The sequence below is a fragment of the Castor canadensis genome, chromosome 9 (genome assembly GCF_047511655.1).
Source record: "Castor canadensis chromosome 9, mCasCan1.hap1v2, whole genome shotgun sequence".
Classification (NCBI taxonomy): domain Eukaryota; kingdom Metazoa; phylum Chordata; class Mammalia; order Rodentia; family Castoridae; genus Castor; species Castor canadensis.
This window is the reverse complement of record NC_133394.1, coordinates 123,670,529-123,686,891: the sequence shown is the minus strand read 5'-3', so window position 1 is coordinate 123,686,891 and position 16,363 is coordinate 123,670,529. Positions and strand designations below refer to the sequence as shown.

The window sequence follows — 16,363 nt, the reverse complement described above, 5'->3', positions numbered from 1 at the left end:
AATGCTTTCATATATTCCATAAGTGGTCAAATTTTTTCTAAAGTCCCAAGGGTGACCACATGATAAAGCTCACCGAGAGACCAATGAGGACCACAGGATACTCTAAGGACCAGCGTGTACAATTCTGAGAGTGACTGTCTTCCTGCTGGCATGAAACCACACAGAATCCTGCTCAAACAGAGTCTATTTGGGAAAGGAAACAAGAGAGGGACCTTTCCCTGAGTGATCATTCAGTCATGTGAGAGTGAACAGTTAAATCAGAAGAGATTAAACGTCTCTAATTGGCAAAATGAACACCACCTTCACCCCCTACCCCAGGCCTAATTCCCTAGCTCAGTTGAAACAAGGCTTTTACTAAGCCTTTCCCAAAGATGTGGAGAAAGTGGAAGCTGTGCTAGTCAGCTTTGCATCACTGACAAAATATCTGAGATAAACAAAGGAGAACAGGTTTATTTTGGTTCATGGTTTCAGAGGTTTCAGTTCAAGGTTGGCTGCTTCCGTTGCTTTGGACCTGAGGCAAGGCAGAAAATCATGGCACCAGGAGTTGTGGCAGAGAAGGCTGCTCACCTTCTAGTGGCCAGGAAGCAGAGAGAGAGAGAAAGGGGCCTGGACAAGATAGGCTTTTCAAGGGCATGCACCAGTGACCTACTTCCTTCAACTAAGCCCCACCTCTTACAGCCCATTCAGTACGAACTTATCAGTGGATTGATCCACTGGTGCTGTTTGTGCCCTCATGACCCAGTAGTCACCTCTCAATAGCACCTCTAACTTTGTCCCCAAAGCCTTCAGCACATGAGACTCTGGGAACATTTTATACCCAAATCATAACAGAAGCACCTCCAGAAAATAACTTAAAATTGTAATGTTCATCAGAGTCCAACTAATAATGGCTTCCTAAGTTGAATTCCCCAACTTTTTTTAACTTTTCATGTCATTGTTCTCAACGTCTAGTATTAATTTCATGTTAAAAGCAGCTCTAATGTTTGCCCAAAAAAGTCCACGTTTGTTCTTCTCTGTGGGCCATTCCAGGTAAGTCCGCTGTGTCATGAGAGCTTTCAGCTTGTGATACTTGCTGGGAATGCTGTTCTGTGGGATGGGTTCCAGCAAGATCAGGATCAAGTTGTTAGACCCTTCATGGAAGAGATTGTGGTGAGCAAAGTAGAGTTCATAATGGCACCACTCACTCTGGACAAAGTTGGGAGACAACACGAAGATGGACTTGTAACTCTTCTCAATGCAGTTTATGATATTTTCCACAATGCTCTTGCCAGGAACAAAGTTTCTCTCATGGAGGCAAATCCGTATATTTTCTTTCTCTAAGCAAGGTACCAATTCACTCTTCACCCAGGCAGAATCATGTTCACTGTATGAAATAAAGGCATGATATTGAAGACTTCCTTGGAGTTTCTCTAAGGGGACATTCCTAGCCCTGTGCCGGGTCTGGGTCCACTGGCACACCATCCTGAGATACCAGGGTAGATCAAAGTAGATGCAGAAAAAGGTCACAATAGCAGTCAACGCCAGCATGGTGGCTCCAATGGTAACAATCAGCAGAGCTGTGTTGCAGGATAATGGAGACATGTGGAAGTCCTTTAGTGGGGTTCCCTTGTAGCTTTCTGGGTACTCACACTTGTAAGAACCAGGCCAGCCCTCTACCACTTCACTTGATACTTGGCCTATTCGCCTGACAAATTCTCGTAGCTCACATGTACATTGAAATGGGTTGTCCCCCGCTTTTATTGACCTAATCTTGTGACAGCTCTGAAAGAAGTCAGCTGATGGGTGGGAAATGGAGTTACGGTCTATGATCAGCACTGAAAGGCTGCTGAAGGTGCCGCACTCAGGAAGGTCACCTAAAGCATTGAAAGCAACATTGAGTTCTTGCAAAGACTCTAGCTTCGTGATTTGTTTAGGAATGCTCTGTATTCTGTTATTGTGAAGATCGAGTACCTTGACCTTGGGAGGTAGACATCTGAAAACAGAGTCTGTAAGCACATTTGACGACAAATTCAACACTACTATGCTCTCAGCCCAAGTGCAGTCTTCCTCATGTCTAGGGGAGTCCAGAGAATTCCAGCTGACATCCAAGGTTTTCAGAGATGGCATATGTTCTGTCATGAGCCCTACTTTGTAAAGCTTTTTTAATCCATTCTTTTGTAAGATAAGTGTCTCCAACCTCACTAAAGTGGAACAATTTTGAAAAACACTGTCTGTGAATACATTCTGGGTAAAATTCAAAAACTTAAATGTGCTTGGTGCCTGAGGACAAAGCATGTGAATAAAAGGTGTGTCTGATATGGTTAACATCACAATGTTCATCTCAGAAAACACCGTGTATAACGCTGTCTGGGAAAAAATGAAAACTTGATTTGTAACATGTTCTATATTCAGTGCTTTCAACGCTGTCTTAGAATAAGTGAAACCTTCTTCATCAATGTTTTCAACTATTGTTAAATTGTAAATATTGAGATATTCCACAGGTTTGGGCCAAAGGAATTGAAAAACTCTAACCAAGCATTTCCAAGTTGTTTCCATGTGGTTGAGGGTAAGATTCAGTAAGTTTGGACCTTTAGTGAGTTCTAATAAAAATGTAATTAAAACTTGACAGTTCTTATCATTTAATTTAATATTAGTCAGTTGTAAGCACCCGAAAGTATTAACTGATATGTTCACCTTGACAGAGAATAAACTATTTGGCCGAAAAACAAGGTGGAGTATTTTTGTATTCAGAATTTGAAGACTTTCTGCCTCATCCTCTTTCACATAATATCCTCCTAAGTCCAGAAGAATGTGATTTAGATGCAAGTGAGCAGTTGGGAGTAGGTCTAATTGATGGAATTTTGTAGCACTTAATCCTAAGAAACTCAGCTGTGTCAGGTTGCCAAATTCCATACAGACGGGCAGTGTGCTGAAGTCATTGAAGGAGAGGTCTAAATGCTGAAGACTCACGACAGAGTAGCAAGATATGTTTTGCAACTGATTGTGAGATAAATCCAAATACTCCAAATGCTGGTTAAACTTAAAAACATTAAAATCAAGTGTCTGGATTCTATTATGGGAGAGTCTTAAAACTTCCAGCCCCAACAAAAAGCTAATGTCAGAGATCTGAAGGTCAGATATACAGTTTTCAGACAAATCCAAGACTTTAGTTGCTGGTGGCAGGTCTCTTGGAACATGAGTAAGATGCCTTTTTGACATGTCCACTACAAATGTGCTTTCATCAGAGAACTGGATTATGGTTCCAATGATTAAGGTCACGATGCAAACAAAACGAAAATGTCTGATAATAGGCTCTTTGTCTCTGGTCATGATGCAGTGCCTCTCGGGAAAGGTGCCTCTTGTTCTTCAGAGCATTTTGATTTGAGTCCAGGTTCTAGAAATATAAAATACATTAAGATGAATAAATACTGGATGAGTGCTTTCAAATTTCCACTTACTAAAGTCTCAACAGTTTCTTCGTTCACTGTCACAGTCATTACTGTCCCATTAATTTTATACAGTTTGCTGATGCCAGGTGGGACAAAAAGAACTGTGGCTAAGTGTTTTGCTCTAAAGAATTCACTGGGGGCTTGTATTTGTTTCACACACCTCGCAACTATCTCAGACTCCTGGGTGGCATCTGTTCAAAACATTTAAAGACAAATATACTAGCTGCAGTCACCTGGGGCCACAGGTGACATATGGACAAACAGCAGATACACCAAAAAGCCAGGAAAGGAAGAGACTAGGAAAGGAGACACATGGGAGAAAAAGGGTTGGGAGCTTTGAGCATACCAGGGAGTATACAAGGAGTCCATCCACACATTTGCCCACAGCAAGACACATGTTCAGAGCACACCTAGGGAAATTCTAAACTTTCACCTTGGGCTGAAAGTTTAGGCTTTATGAAAGCAGAAATCTCAATTCACTACTTGACTGCTGAACCAACAGAAAATTCAGCGTCCACAGATAACACATAGTCTTTACAAAAGTAGTTTAGGAAAATCACTAAACAAATAAATAATTACAACCTACAATGAGCAATAGCAAACCCTGGAAATGGGAGGGAGAACCTAATTTCTAGAATTGCCTCACTATAATATTCAAAATGGCTGTCTGGAAAAAAAAAAAAACCCTAATAGCACAGAAACAAAAAAAGTGAGGAAAAAGTAATTAAAGAACAAAGTCAGAGAAATGACACTATCCAACATCAAGATTTTATTTTCGTGGTCAAGACAGTGTAATATCAAAAGAATAGACTAATAGATCTATGGACCAGAAAAGAGAGTTCAGAAATAAACACACAAACATATAGTCAACTGATTTGACAGTGGGGAAAAGGTAATTCAATGGTGAAAGAATCACGTACTTAACAAATGATGCTGGAACAACTAAAAATCACATACACAGAAAAGGAAGAGAAAGAGAAAGTTCGAAGAAGAACAAGACAAATCTAGACACAAACCTTACAATTTGCACAAAGAAAATAGTTCAGAATGGATATAGACCTAAATGTAAGTTGCAAAATTATAATCTTCTAGAACATGGCACGGGAGCAAATGTAGGTGGCTGGTTATCTGCTGCTGACTTTTTAGATATCACATCAGAAACATAATCTAAAGAAAAGCCTGTCAAGTTTAACTTTGTTACAATTTTCTGCTTTGCAAATACTTTTAAAAGAGTGAGGGCTGGGGATATAGCTCAGTGGTTTAGTGTTTGCCTCGCATTCATGAGGCCCTGAGTTCAATCCCCGGTACCACACACACACACACACAAAAAGAGTGAAAGATAAGCTGTAGGTTATTTGTAAAATACATATGTGATTAAGGGCTTGTATCTAAAATATAGGAAGAACTCTTGAACTGCACGATAAAAAAATAAAGAGCATGACTAAAAATGACAAAAGAGATGAAGAGACACCTCACCAAAAAGGATATGCAAATAGCAAATACACAAATGAAAATGTTATTAACATCATATTTCCTCAGGGAATTGTAACTTAAAATAATAAATGAGACTCCATTACACACCCATCAAAAAGGCTAAAATTCAAGACCGTTGGGCTGGGGCTAGAGCTCGATGATAGAACACTTGCCTAGCATATGTGAGGTCCTAGGTTTGGTCCTCAGCACCACAAAAAAAACAAAACAAAAGAAAGAAAGAAAAGGTTAAACACTGGAGAGGACATAGAGCAACAAGGACTGTCATTCACTGTTAGTGAGAATGAAAAATGGTACAGTCATTTTGCAAGACAATCTATCAGTTTCTTACAAAGCTAAGCATGGTCTTACCATAGGATCCAGCAGTCACACTCCTAGGTATTCACCCAAATGAACTGAAAACTTATGTCTACACAAAAGCCTGTATGTGAATGTAGAAGCTTTATTCATTGCTGCCCCAAACTGGAAGCAACAAGCTGTCTTTCAGTAGGTGAAAAGATAAACAAATCTATATGTTAACATGATGAAATATTATTCAAAACTAAAAAGAAATGAGCTATCAAGCCATGACAAGACATGGAAGAACCTTAAGTGCATAGTACTAAGAAGCCCGTCTAAAAGGCTATATACTGTATCATTCCAACTAGATGACAATGTGGAAAAGGTGAAACTAAAGATAGAGCAAAAAGATCAGGGGTTACCAAAAGTTTGGGGCAGGGGAGGGAAAGGAAGGAGGGAGAGTGCAGCAGTGAAGCACTGGGATTTTCAGAGCAATCAAATTATTTTATCTGATGATGTAATGCTAGATACACGACATGATACATTTGTCAAAAACTGTAGAACTATCCAACACAAAGACTGGATTCTAAAGTAAAGCACGAACTTTAGTTTAAAATAACAAATCAATGTTATTTTATCAATGGCAACAAATATACAACACAAATGCCAGATGTTATAACAGGGAAAACCGTTATAATACAGTGGCAGAGAGGGGGATATATGGGAACTATCTGTACTAGTTGCTCAATTTTTCCATTAACCTGAAACTTCTCTAAAAAATACAGTCCATTAATTTTAAATTCAATTAATAGAAATGGTCCCAGAAGAAGCATAGACATTGTGTTTGTTTGGCAAAGATTTTAAATCAACTGTCTTAGAAGTTGGCTATATGACCATGGTATCTTTCCATTGTACTCTAAAAATGGTTTGTTCTTTCTAATGGGACAGTCCTTCTATGCCCACCCAAAATTTTTAGCCCATCCATCATGATAGTCTAAAATTGTACAAAAGGACAAGGAGCCAATCACAGAAACGGTAAGACATACTCAGGAGTCTATACCCGTTCTAATGTGGCACTAAACTCATCCACTTGTTGCAATTGGTGACTGCTCATGGCTGAAGGGCTAACAAAGCCCTTTCTCTCCTTCTCCATGAATCTGAGTTGACTTTCTAGCTCTGTTCTGAATATCTGATAAAACAAGAATGGCAGGTGTATTACCACACACCATTACTTATTGTAAAAATGACTACGTATGAACTTGGGAGCTGCCAAGTGTGGTCTGTTTGGGGCTATGAGTATAAATGTTTAGTTGAGCCCAAGAAGACCTCCAACCGGGCACTGCAGGACAGTGCTGACAGTGGACTTAACTTTCAGATCCTCAACTCTGGCCAAGGCAACATGAGAGGGACAGGATGGGTAGGAAGGTGGTTGATGAGATGCCGAGGCCTGTTAGGATGCTGATCCACCTGGGGCTTGATGGATAAAGCTCTGTGGAATATGCCAGGAAATACATTTTTTTATGAAGATGCAATGAGACCAAATTCATGTCTCCCTTTATTTACCTCCATGAATTGGACCTGACCAGGTACCCTGGTGCCTGTGGTTCACACCTATAATCCCAGCTACTTGGAAGGCTGAAATTCAGAGGATTATTTTTCTAGGCCAACCCAAGCAAATAGTTTATGAGACCCCCATCTATAAAATAATCACAGCAAAATGGACTGGAGATGTGGCTCAAGTAGTAGAGTTAAAAAAACTCATCAAAAAAAAAATGCTAGCTATAGCTGGCCTGGCAGAAATGATACCAAAGTCCATGGAATCACATCAAGAGATGCAAGTAATACAAGATAAACTGTTGTACTTTTGTCTGACGAAGGAGTGATATGGCCATAAAAGGCCAAAGAGCTCATGTCTGGGAATGGGATAGAAGGGTGGAACTAAAATTGTACAAAAGAGCAAACTATGACCCAGTTCCAGAAACATAGACGTTTATACCATTCAGTCTCTGAACTGTGCATTAAAGTGTCTGTGAGACCATACATGGAACAAAAGCCAGCAAGACACTGTCTACAACCCATAATACAAGACAAGCCTCCATGGCCAGCTGAATTCTCACAGTGGCATCCTGACTTCCTGCCGTCGTGGCTTAATCACTATCCAGTGGTCCCCTCTCCTAACACCATCCCATGGCTCATTAGAATCCAACATATGAATCTGGAAATACCAATGAACACTTAGATCATAGCGATGACATGTACACTCTACTCTTTTTAATGCCAGGGATTTATTTTGTGTCACCAGATCTCATCTTTTGACACAAGTCCCATAAAAGTGGATAGGTATTTTCCAATAAATATTAGACCAGAAGCCACAAATTCAAAGAGTCAGGATTTAGCATCAATAATCTGAGACTATCAAGTTCCTACAGCTAACACACTGACAGAATGGGAGAAGACAGAGATCTATTTAAAAGTACATGGAAGATGCTGGTGTAGTGATGTATGCCTGTAATCCTAGTGCTCAGGAGGCTGAGACAGGAAGCTTGTGAGTTTGAAGCCAGCCTAGGCTACACAGTGAGACCCTGTCTCAAAAATATTTTTATTGAAGAAAAGAGTACATGGAAGAACTCAGAAGGCTAAAGCTGTGGTCTTTAAGGGAAAACCACAGCCTCGGGGTCCAGAAGCTCCCTTCCTGCATCACAACGGAGTCTAGACACTGATACTGACGACAACAGTGCTAAGCGAACAAGATTTTGTATGTGAGGTGTGGAGACAGGCAGGTGCTTGGACCCACAGATCCCACGATTGTGATGAGGACACACAGTTGGAACTGCTAACCTCTTTCAAGCTGTTTGGCACAGAACAGAGCCTGAGGGACAAAAGCAGGCAACAGCATTTCCTAAGTGGGCCTGAGTTTCAGAATCGTTGAGAACAGATTTTCACTGCTGTTGTTCAATTTTATTTACAAAAGCATCCACTGTTCCTCATCATAGGATGGGTATTGGAAACAGTGCAATCATCAAGAGATGAGTGAGGTTAGAACCAACCACTCTTGGGGAGAGTAAAAACTCTTCTCCCTTGGGGAATCTTTGCTATAAAAAGGTGTCTTCTGGTGAAAGCTCCTCACCACTCCTGTCATACATCCTCTCCAATTGGCCACCAAAACACCCATGAAAACTCACAAGCACTTGAAAATACACCATACTATCAGGAAAAAAAAAGTGGAAGAGAGAGGCAGAAGAGGAGACCAGAATTAATGGGATAGGAGAAGAATTTGACCTACCAGTACTGGCTTTGGAGATGGAGGAAGGGGGCTGTGTTAGTCTTCTTTCTTGTTGCTATGACAAAATACCTGAGACTGGGTAATTTATAAAGAAAAGAAACATATTTCTTGCAATTCTGAAGGCTGAGAAGTCCAAGGGTGAGGGCCTTTTTACTGGTGAGGACTCTGCAAAGTCCTCAGGTGATGCAGGGTATCACATGACAAGACAGAACAAGCTTTCCAGAGAGAGCTCACTCTCACAACAAACCATCCCCTTAATAGTCCATTAGTCCATAGATTAATCAATTCATGAGGGTGCTATCAAAAGCACCACCTCCAAGTATCAGTCACTTGTGACTGGGGATCAACTTTCCAATTCATGAATTCTGGGAGATAACATTCAAACCACAGCAAAGGCCATGAGCCAAGGAAGGTGGGCTGTCTCCAAAAACTCAAAGGCAAGCAAATAAATTCTCCCCAAGCCTCCAGAAAGAATTCAGGTCCACCCATTGATCTTGGTCCAACAAGACAGGTGTCAGACTTCCACTCCACAGAACTTTAAGATAATGAATGTTCTTTTTTTTTTTAAGTCACTGAGTTTGTGGTAATTTGTTATGGCAGCAGTAGAACTACTGGTTTGATCCACTCTCTCAACAATCAGGTTGTGAAAACAGAATGACCCAAGCACTTTTACAAAGATCCTTAAACATCATTTGGTTTACATAATCAAGAAGCATGACACTGCAGAGAGCAACACCAGGGTGGACAGGAGTCATGTTCAAGACATAAGGGAGGCTAACATCCAAAGAAACAGATAAAAGAGCAGAACAGGCATTTGTAAAAGATCAACATCCTCAGAAAGAGGTTCTAAAAAAAGACAGTGGAGTAGATCTTGTGAAAATGAAAAACTTAGTTATTGAAACGAAAAACTCATTGGATGTGTTTGAACTACAAAACAGCACTGCTGAGAAAGTTAGTCAGATAGAAGACCAAGGAAACGAATTTCCCCAAAATTCAGAATGGGAGACTACAGAAAAAGAAAAGATGGGGAAAAAAAAATTAAAGGTAAAAGACATAGAAGACAGATCTCTATTTAAATTCCCAGAGAATGGACTTTATCCTCTGAAAAAAGAAACTAAATCCCCCTAAAACAGGAGAGAGTAATAAATTCTTAGCAAAAGAAAAGTAGTAAAATTTACTGCCAAGCACCAATAAAAACTGATGACAGAATTTTTAACTTTGGAACTTAAACTGCCAAAGTGTGTCAAGGAATTGGTAGATGGTGGAAGAGAGGGAGAAAGTGCACCAAAAGGCATATTGAAATCTTTGCCTGACTGAGAGGAAGCTATAGGTACCAACTAATTCAAGATGTTGGTAGAAAAATATAAGTTTAAATATCTATACGATAAAATTAAGAGTAATTATTGGAAAACACAAGTAAAACAGATAAATTCCAATCATGGCAGGGGGTCCAAAGCTTGGAATGAAGAAGCTCCAATCAATCTAGCTGTGTGTGTCCTTAAGGAATAATCCAAATGAATAATTAGAATGTTTCTGGGATTGTAAATGATAGTCATTATTAGCAGATCTCTGGCAATAATACCTCAGTACGTCAAAGGCGAAGAACAGGTGAGCAGCCCCAGGGGTATTAAAACTTCACTTGAGGGAGAGGAGTTAGAAAGAGTAACACAGATGGGGTGGATTTTATCAAAGTGCATTATATGCAAGTTGTAAATATCACCATAAACCCCCCTTTGTATAATTAATTTATGCTAATAAAATAAATTTGAAAACTTTACTTAATAAAATTTGGCACTCATCTTTCATAAAAAATGAACGTATTTGAGAGGAGGAAAGGAAGGAATACTGAGAAGAAGGGGACTATAATGGAGGTGAACTTATTTAAAATACACTGTATATATGCATGGAATCATCACAATGAAATCCCCTCATATTATGAATGCATAAAAAATCAAAAGTAAAATTTAAAAAGTAAACTAGATAATTAAGAGACACTTTGAAAACTTGATAAAGACCATCTCAAATATCTACCTGCAACCAAAATCCTAACTCAAGGCATAGCTGTTAAAGTCAGCTCCAAGGATGCCTGAGCGCTTCAACATTTTAACATAGTTCTTTCTAGAAGTTGTAGCCACTGTAGTAAAGAGGGGAAACAACAGGAAAAAAATATTGAAATAAAAAAATAAAATGAGTTTAGTTTTTAGATTTTATGCTTGTAAATATAGAAAATCCAAGAGAAACAACTGGAAAACTTAGCACCAGTTAGAGGGTACAATAAAGTGGCCAGGACAAAGAAATTATGTTTTGAAATAGAAATCTAATTGTCCCTAAAACCAGGTTGTCAAATAAATTATAGGATCTCCACATAATTAAATATTGAGTGGCCTTTGGAAATAGGTGTAGGAGGTGTGGCTCAGAGGCAGAGCACTTGCCTAGCATGCACCAGGCCCTGAGTTTGAGCTCAGCACCAAAATAATAATAATAAAGACCTAATTCTAGAAAAAAATGCTCACTACCTGTATGTAAATGATGAAAATTGGTTTATTTTACCAAAGTAAACATGTACACATACTCGTGGGAAAATCAATAAGATATATACAAAATACTGACAGCAACTACCTCTACGTGGTCAGATCATAAAGGGTTTTGTCTTCTTCGTGGCTTTTACCTGTATTAATCAAGTTTTTAACATTCAAAATTAAGTAGAGCATATTATTTATTCAGATTATTTACAAAAATATCAACAACCTATAATATGAATAGTGTCCAATCTCACCAAGAATAAAAATGTATACTAAAACGAACTTACACATGACATCTAAGTGAAACTCCTGACTGAAATTAGAACTTGATTTAGACAGACCCCCCCCTTCCCTCCCCAGTGGAAAAGATATTTGAGTTGGGGGAGGGGAGATGCAGTAAGCATTAGATGCTGTTAAGAAATAAATGTTACTGTTGGTAATATTATTTTGCTATACTGGAATACGTGACTTTTTGATATATACAGAATAAAGTATTTAAGAATAAACTGTCAGTATTTCTATAATTTATTTTAAGATTTTTAAGCATTAAAGATAAAAGTAAGTCAAATGAGAATTTTTGTTTCTTAAAAGATTTTTTTAAGTGCTCGAGTGGTAGAGCGCTTACCTAGCGAGCATGAGTTCAAACCCCAGTACCACCAAAAAAAAAAAAAAGATTTTTAAAAAGTATGACTTTTTTCACTTAGCATATAGGGAAAATTCAGAAATACAATATCCAATGTTAGTAGGTGGAAACTGAAACAAGGAATCTCATTTACTACTTAGGCAGGAATGAAAAATTAGTATGACAGTTCTTAAGGGTAATTTGGTAGTTTTTATAAATTCATTTGAAATATGCCTCCTTTATTTTAGTAATTTCACTTCCAGAAATATGCAAAAGGATAATCAGAGGTACACACAAAAACATGACTCTGAGCATGTCGTGACCATGAAAATGAAAAAAAACCCAAAATGCCTGGTATAGAAAATGTTCCAGTCAATTACAGCACATCCACAGGTTAACACGCAGTCTTAAGTAACTGCATGTTGAAAAAAACCTGCACTATGATGTTAGTGAATAAAAGAATACCAATTGTATATAGAGTGTGGCTCTCATTTTATAAGTATGATTTCAACCTGGCACACACAAAACCGAGGGGAAAGAATGCGAAGAAAATGCAGAAAATGCTAGTGATAGAAGTGACTGAATCTCTGTCACGACTGTCCTTCAGTGAAGTATCTCTGAATCAGATATTTACTTTTCTTTCCTATACTCTCAAATATTTCTAAAATTTCTAATTTTGTACATCTTTTGTCATCTCAAAATGTTACCTTAAAATAACGTAAGAGTTGTCTTTAGGTACAGCTAATGTACAAATAGTTTTTAAAACATGCTTGTATTGTTCGGAATATGAATACTTACAGAGAGAGGAGGAATTTCTTCAACACAGACACTCAGAGTGAGGACCTGTGCTCAGGTCCCCCTCGCACCCTGGTGTCTGTGTTCAGGGGACTGGAACAGAGGCAATAGCCTGTGGCACCCTGCCACAAACACACAAATAAAGCTCAGGCGGGGTGTTCACCCCTCCAGCAGTTCCTAGGGTAGACACTGAACCAGCCACGAATTTCATATTACAAAAAAAGAAAAGAAAAAGGAAAGATGAGTGTGGACAATTCAAGAGATCATCATTTTTTTAAAGTAAGTAAAAAGAGACAGTAGGTTAAAGGTGTTTCTTTAATGAACAGGGAAAGAAAAAAGAACGGTTGACATAAACCCTATTTTTAAGCAAATGGGGGAGGGAACTGATAAAAACTAAAACCACAAGAAAGAAGAGACACCCAGATTAGCACTAAATGAGGCAAGTGCAGGAAAGAATTCAGAATCCAGTCGACAATATTCCAGAGAACAGTGTTTCCTGGGTCAGTCAGGTGACCTGTCATGACCTGCAGGAGCAAGTGTGAGCACAGGTGCTAGCACTGTGGTGACTCAAAGTTATGAAGATTGGTTCCTGTCACTTCCTCTACTTTGGGCAGGCACCATGCTAGGTGCCTGGTGCTGGGGGTACGAATTTGAGCAGGAGTGACATAACCCCTCCTTGCAAAAAGCTTATGAATTAGTGACAGACCAATAACTGATTACAGTACCGCGTGCCAGGAGGAACAAACACACTTGTCTACGAAAAAAATAAACGTGATAAAGAAAAAAAAGAAACGTGATAGAAACTGCTGCTTCTCGGTGACAAGCCACTGCAAACATGAAAGCGATGAACTAGAGAGAGGTGACGAGAACGACGCAGACAGCCCAGAAGACCTAAATAACGAGTTAGATTTTTGTCCCTTAACTAGTTCTCGTTGTTTTATATCAGCCGGAAAGACACACTGCTTGTTCTTCTGCAATTCAAGGGACATTCACGACTTCTAAAAAACATTTAAAGTGATTTGCAAAAATTTCAAAGAAATGCTAACAATTTCCTATTTCGGTCCTTAGCATTGTCTTGCTTGTTGGAAGCCCTTTTGTCATAATTTGAAACATTCACAGAAGCTTTCTTACTTACCAAGATTTCTTTTTCGGAAGAAGGGAAACCGATTTGTAAGCGCACAAGTGCTTGAAGGCTGGCGCGGTGGTGCATGGCAGCCTGGGCTCCCTAGGGAAGCTGTCACCAGAACAAAAGTGCTGGCAAACACCAGCCTGTACATGGAAGGAAATGGCCTTGGAGGCGGCCTGGTGCCACCTGTTGGCACTGACTGGAATTACTCCTACATAAAAATGTCAGGCTTTTCAAGGCTACAAACTAAACCCGAAAACAAATGTGTAAATTCATATGAGCAAAGAGATTATGCAAATTTCAGCGAATAAAATGTTTTCAAAGGTGAGTTTTACCTTTGAGAGTGTGCAGCCTAAATTTTACGTTGTCTCCAGTGTTAATAATTATTACCTTTTTCTTCCTTTTTTTTTCTTTTTTTTTTTTTTTTGGTGGTATTAGGAATCAGACCCAGGACTTTGCATGTGTTAGGCAAGTGCTCTAACACTTGAAGCACGTCCCCGGCCCTTTGTGTTTTGCTTTGTTTTCAGCTTAGGGTGTTTGCTTGTTTGCTTGTTTGTTCTGGGTTTTTGATTTTTTTTCTCTTTACCTTTGCTTTAAGCAAGCCTGAAACTCAAATCCTCCTGCCTCTTCTTTCCAAATAGCTGGGATTACAGGCGTGAACCACTACACCTGGTTAAAAGTCAATTTTCTAAAGACCATTTAGAATAATTTTAGGATGATCTCAACAAGAGTTGAAATGAAAAGAAGGTGAATAGTTAAGCAGTTACTTCACACAAGCAGGAGAATTGCTCCCAGACTTCTCACTTGTTTGGATTCTGTAAAGAACTGAACCCTGGAGCTAAATAATTGTTCTGTAATTAATCTCACTGGCTGGCATCATCTCATCTTCACAAAACACAAGCTAAGAGCATGCAATTTGGCCAATGATAAAATTTGACGACTGGGTAAGAATCACTTCTGCTTTCACAAGAAAGGGAAAGACCAGCGTCTTCCTTTTCACCATAACTCACCAAGCACAACAGGAACTCTAAGGCCGGGGGAGGTTGAGCCAGGAGTGATGGTGCAAAAAGGTGACCCCTAGAAAGCAGCTGGTGTGTGGGACACAGGGAAGGCAGATTTGAGAAACAGGCAGAAGAGAAATGAGGGAACTTCAGTCTTTAAACAAACAAACAAAAAAACCACATTTAAACACATCCATCCCTGCAGGCTTGGTCACGTGGCACAGGTATTGCATAATAATGTTGACATACAGGAGTGAGGACACTATTCTTGTTGAGGTGTCATAATTCTGAGAAATGTCCCTAAGAAGGAGACAAACCCCACAAGAGTCAGCTTGTGGTACGGGAGAACGTACCACAGTAAGACAAACAGCACTAAGCTGAAGTCCTCCCTGGGCCACTTCCCAACTGTGTGGCTTTGAACAAGTTGCCTGACCTCACCGAGACTCCATTTGCTCATCTGCAGAATGGGAGTGGTTGTTAGGATTTTTAGGGAATAAAATGAAAATAAAGTGGTTGGAGTAATGACTGATACAGAAGGAATGATAGTAAGGACTTTGAGATTCTATGCGTGTTTTTGTAGCTGAAAAAGAAGGATTGCAAGATACGGTATTAAGTGCAGAATCTGGCCTGTCACACATAACATAGGTTATCTTCTTTTTTTTTTTTTTTTTTTTTTTTGCCACACTGGGGTTTGATCTCAGGACCTCACACTTGCTAGGCAGGTGCTCTTATCACTTGAGCCCCTCTGCCAACCCTTTTTTTTGTGATGTGTGTTTTCAAGATAGGGTCTCCTGAACTATTTGCCAGGGCTGGCTTTGAACCGCGATCCTCCTGATCTCTGTCTCCTTAGTAGCTAGGATTACAGGCAGGAGCCAGCAGTGCCCAGGTTATCTGGGCCAGGCACTGTTCTGAGAACTTTACTAGTATTAACTCACCTAACCTCATAAAGGTGCTAGGAGATAAGTGTTTTTATTATCCCTCCCTAACACTGGGCAGAGGCACAAAGGTAAAGGTACACATTTGCACTGCGGCTCAGTGGTGGGCTGGGGTTTGAACTCTAGCCGTCCAGCCCAGTTCTCTGTGCTCAGTGTTATACCATGCTGGGTTCTAGAGACACAGAGAAGTGAGTCATTTGAAACAGAGGCAGAAACCGGTGTTTTGCAGTCACAGCAAGGAAGGCCACCAGACACTAGAGACAGCACTGCCCTGAAACACCTTGAGTTTGGACTTCTGACCTCCAGAACTGTGAGAGAACGATAGCTGTCATTTAAGCCACGCAGTTTATGATGATCCTTTATGGAGCCACAGGAAATGAATACCAGGCCCCACACACATATGCTGACATATCCAAAAGAATCTTTTTTCTCACAGGATATTTAAGAAACTTACCTTTCACGAAAGAACTGAGCGAGGTTTTCATTCACCATTTTATGCCCCTTTGTCCTGTTTTTATATGTGTATTTTTTTTACTATGTACATGTGTTACTCTTTTTTTTTTTGAGACCACATCTCATTATGTACCCCAGGCTGGCCTCGAACTCACAATCCTCCTGCTTCAGCTTTTTGAGTACTGGGATTACAAGTGTGAACCACCATGCTTGGCTTCATGTGTTACTTTACTTTTTTTTTTTTTAAGTCAGTAGTAAAAGTAAAATAACATGCCTAAGGCAAGCTAACATACTGTCCCAATACAAAGGCAAAATATTGCTTTGATGACTTTTACTCTTCTAAAAATAGCCTTTATCTTTTTCCAGAAAGTTAATAAATATTAGTGTCTACCCACAGTTTTGAAATGAGTAATGTGACAACTGTCAAT

At 39.5% G+C, this 16,363-nt stretch overlaps 1 protein-coding gene across 2 annotated transcripts; it reads right to left on the bottom strand.

Moving 5' to 3' along the window:
• Positions 1-425: 425 nt before the first annotated feature.
• Positions 426-13,693, bottom strand: Tlr6 (toll like receptor 6). Of its 2 annotated transcripts, none has more exons than XM_074042455.1 (2): positions 13,556-13,693; positions 426-3,373 (listed from the first exon to the last, which is right to left on the bottom strand). In XM_074042455.1, the coding sequence occupies exon 2, from the start codon at positions 3,307-3,309 to the stop codon at positions 919-921; it is 2,391 nt and encodes a 796-aa protein (XP_073898556.1). In that variant the 5' UTR covers positions 3,310-3,373; positions 13,556-13,693; the 3' UTR covers positions 426-918. The 2 variants fall into 2 exon arrangements, with proteins under 2 accessions (XP_073898556.1, XP_073898557.1); XM_074042456.1 differs by lacking the exon at positions 13,556-13,693 and adding an exon at positions 12,424-12,696.
• Positions 13,694-16,363: the final 2,670 nt, after the last annotated feature.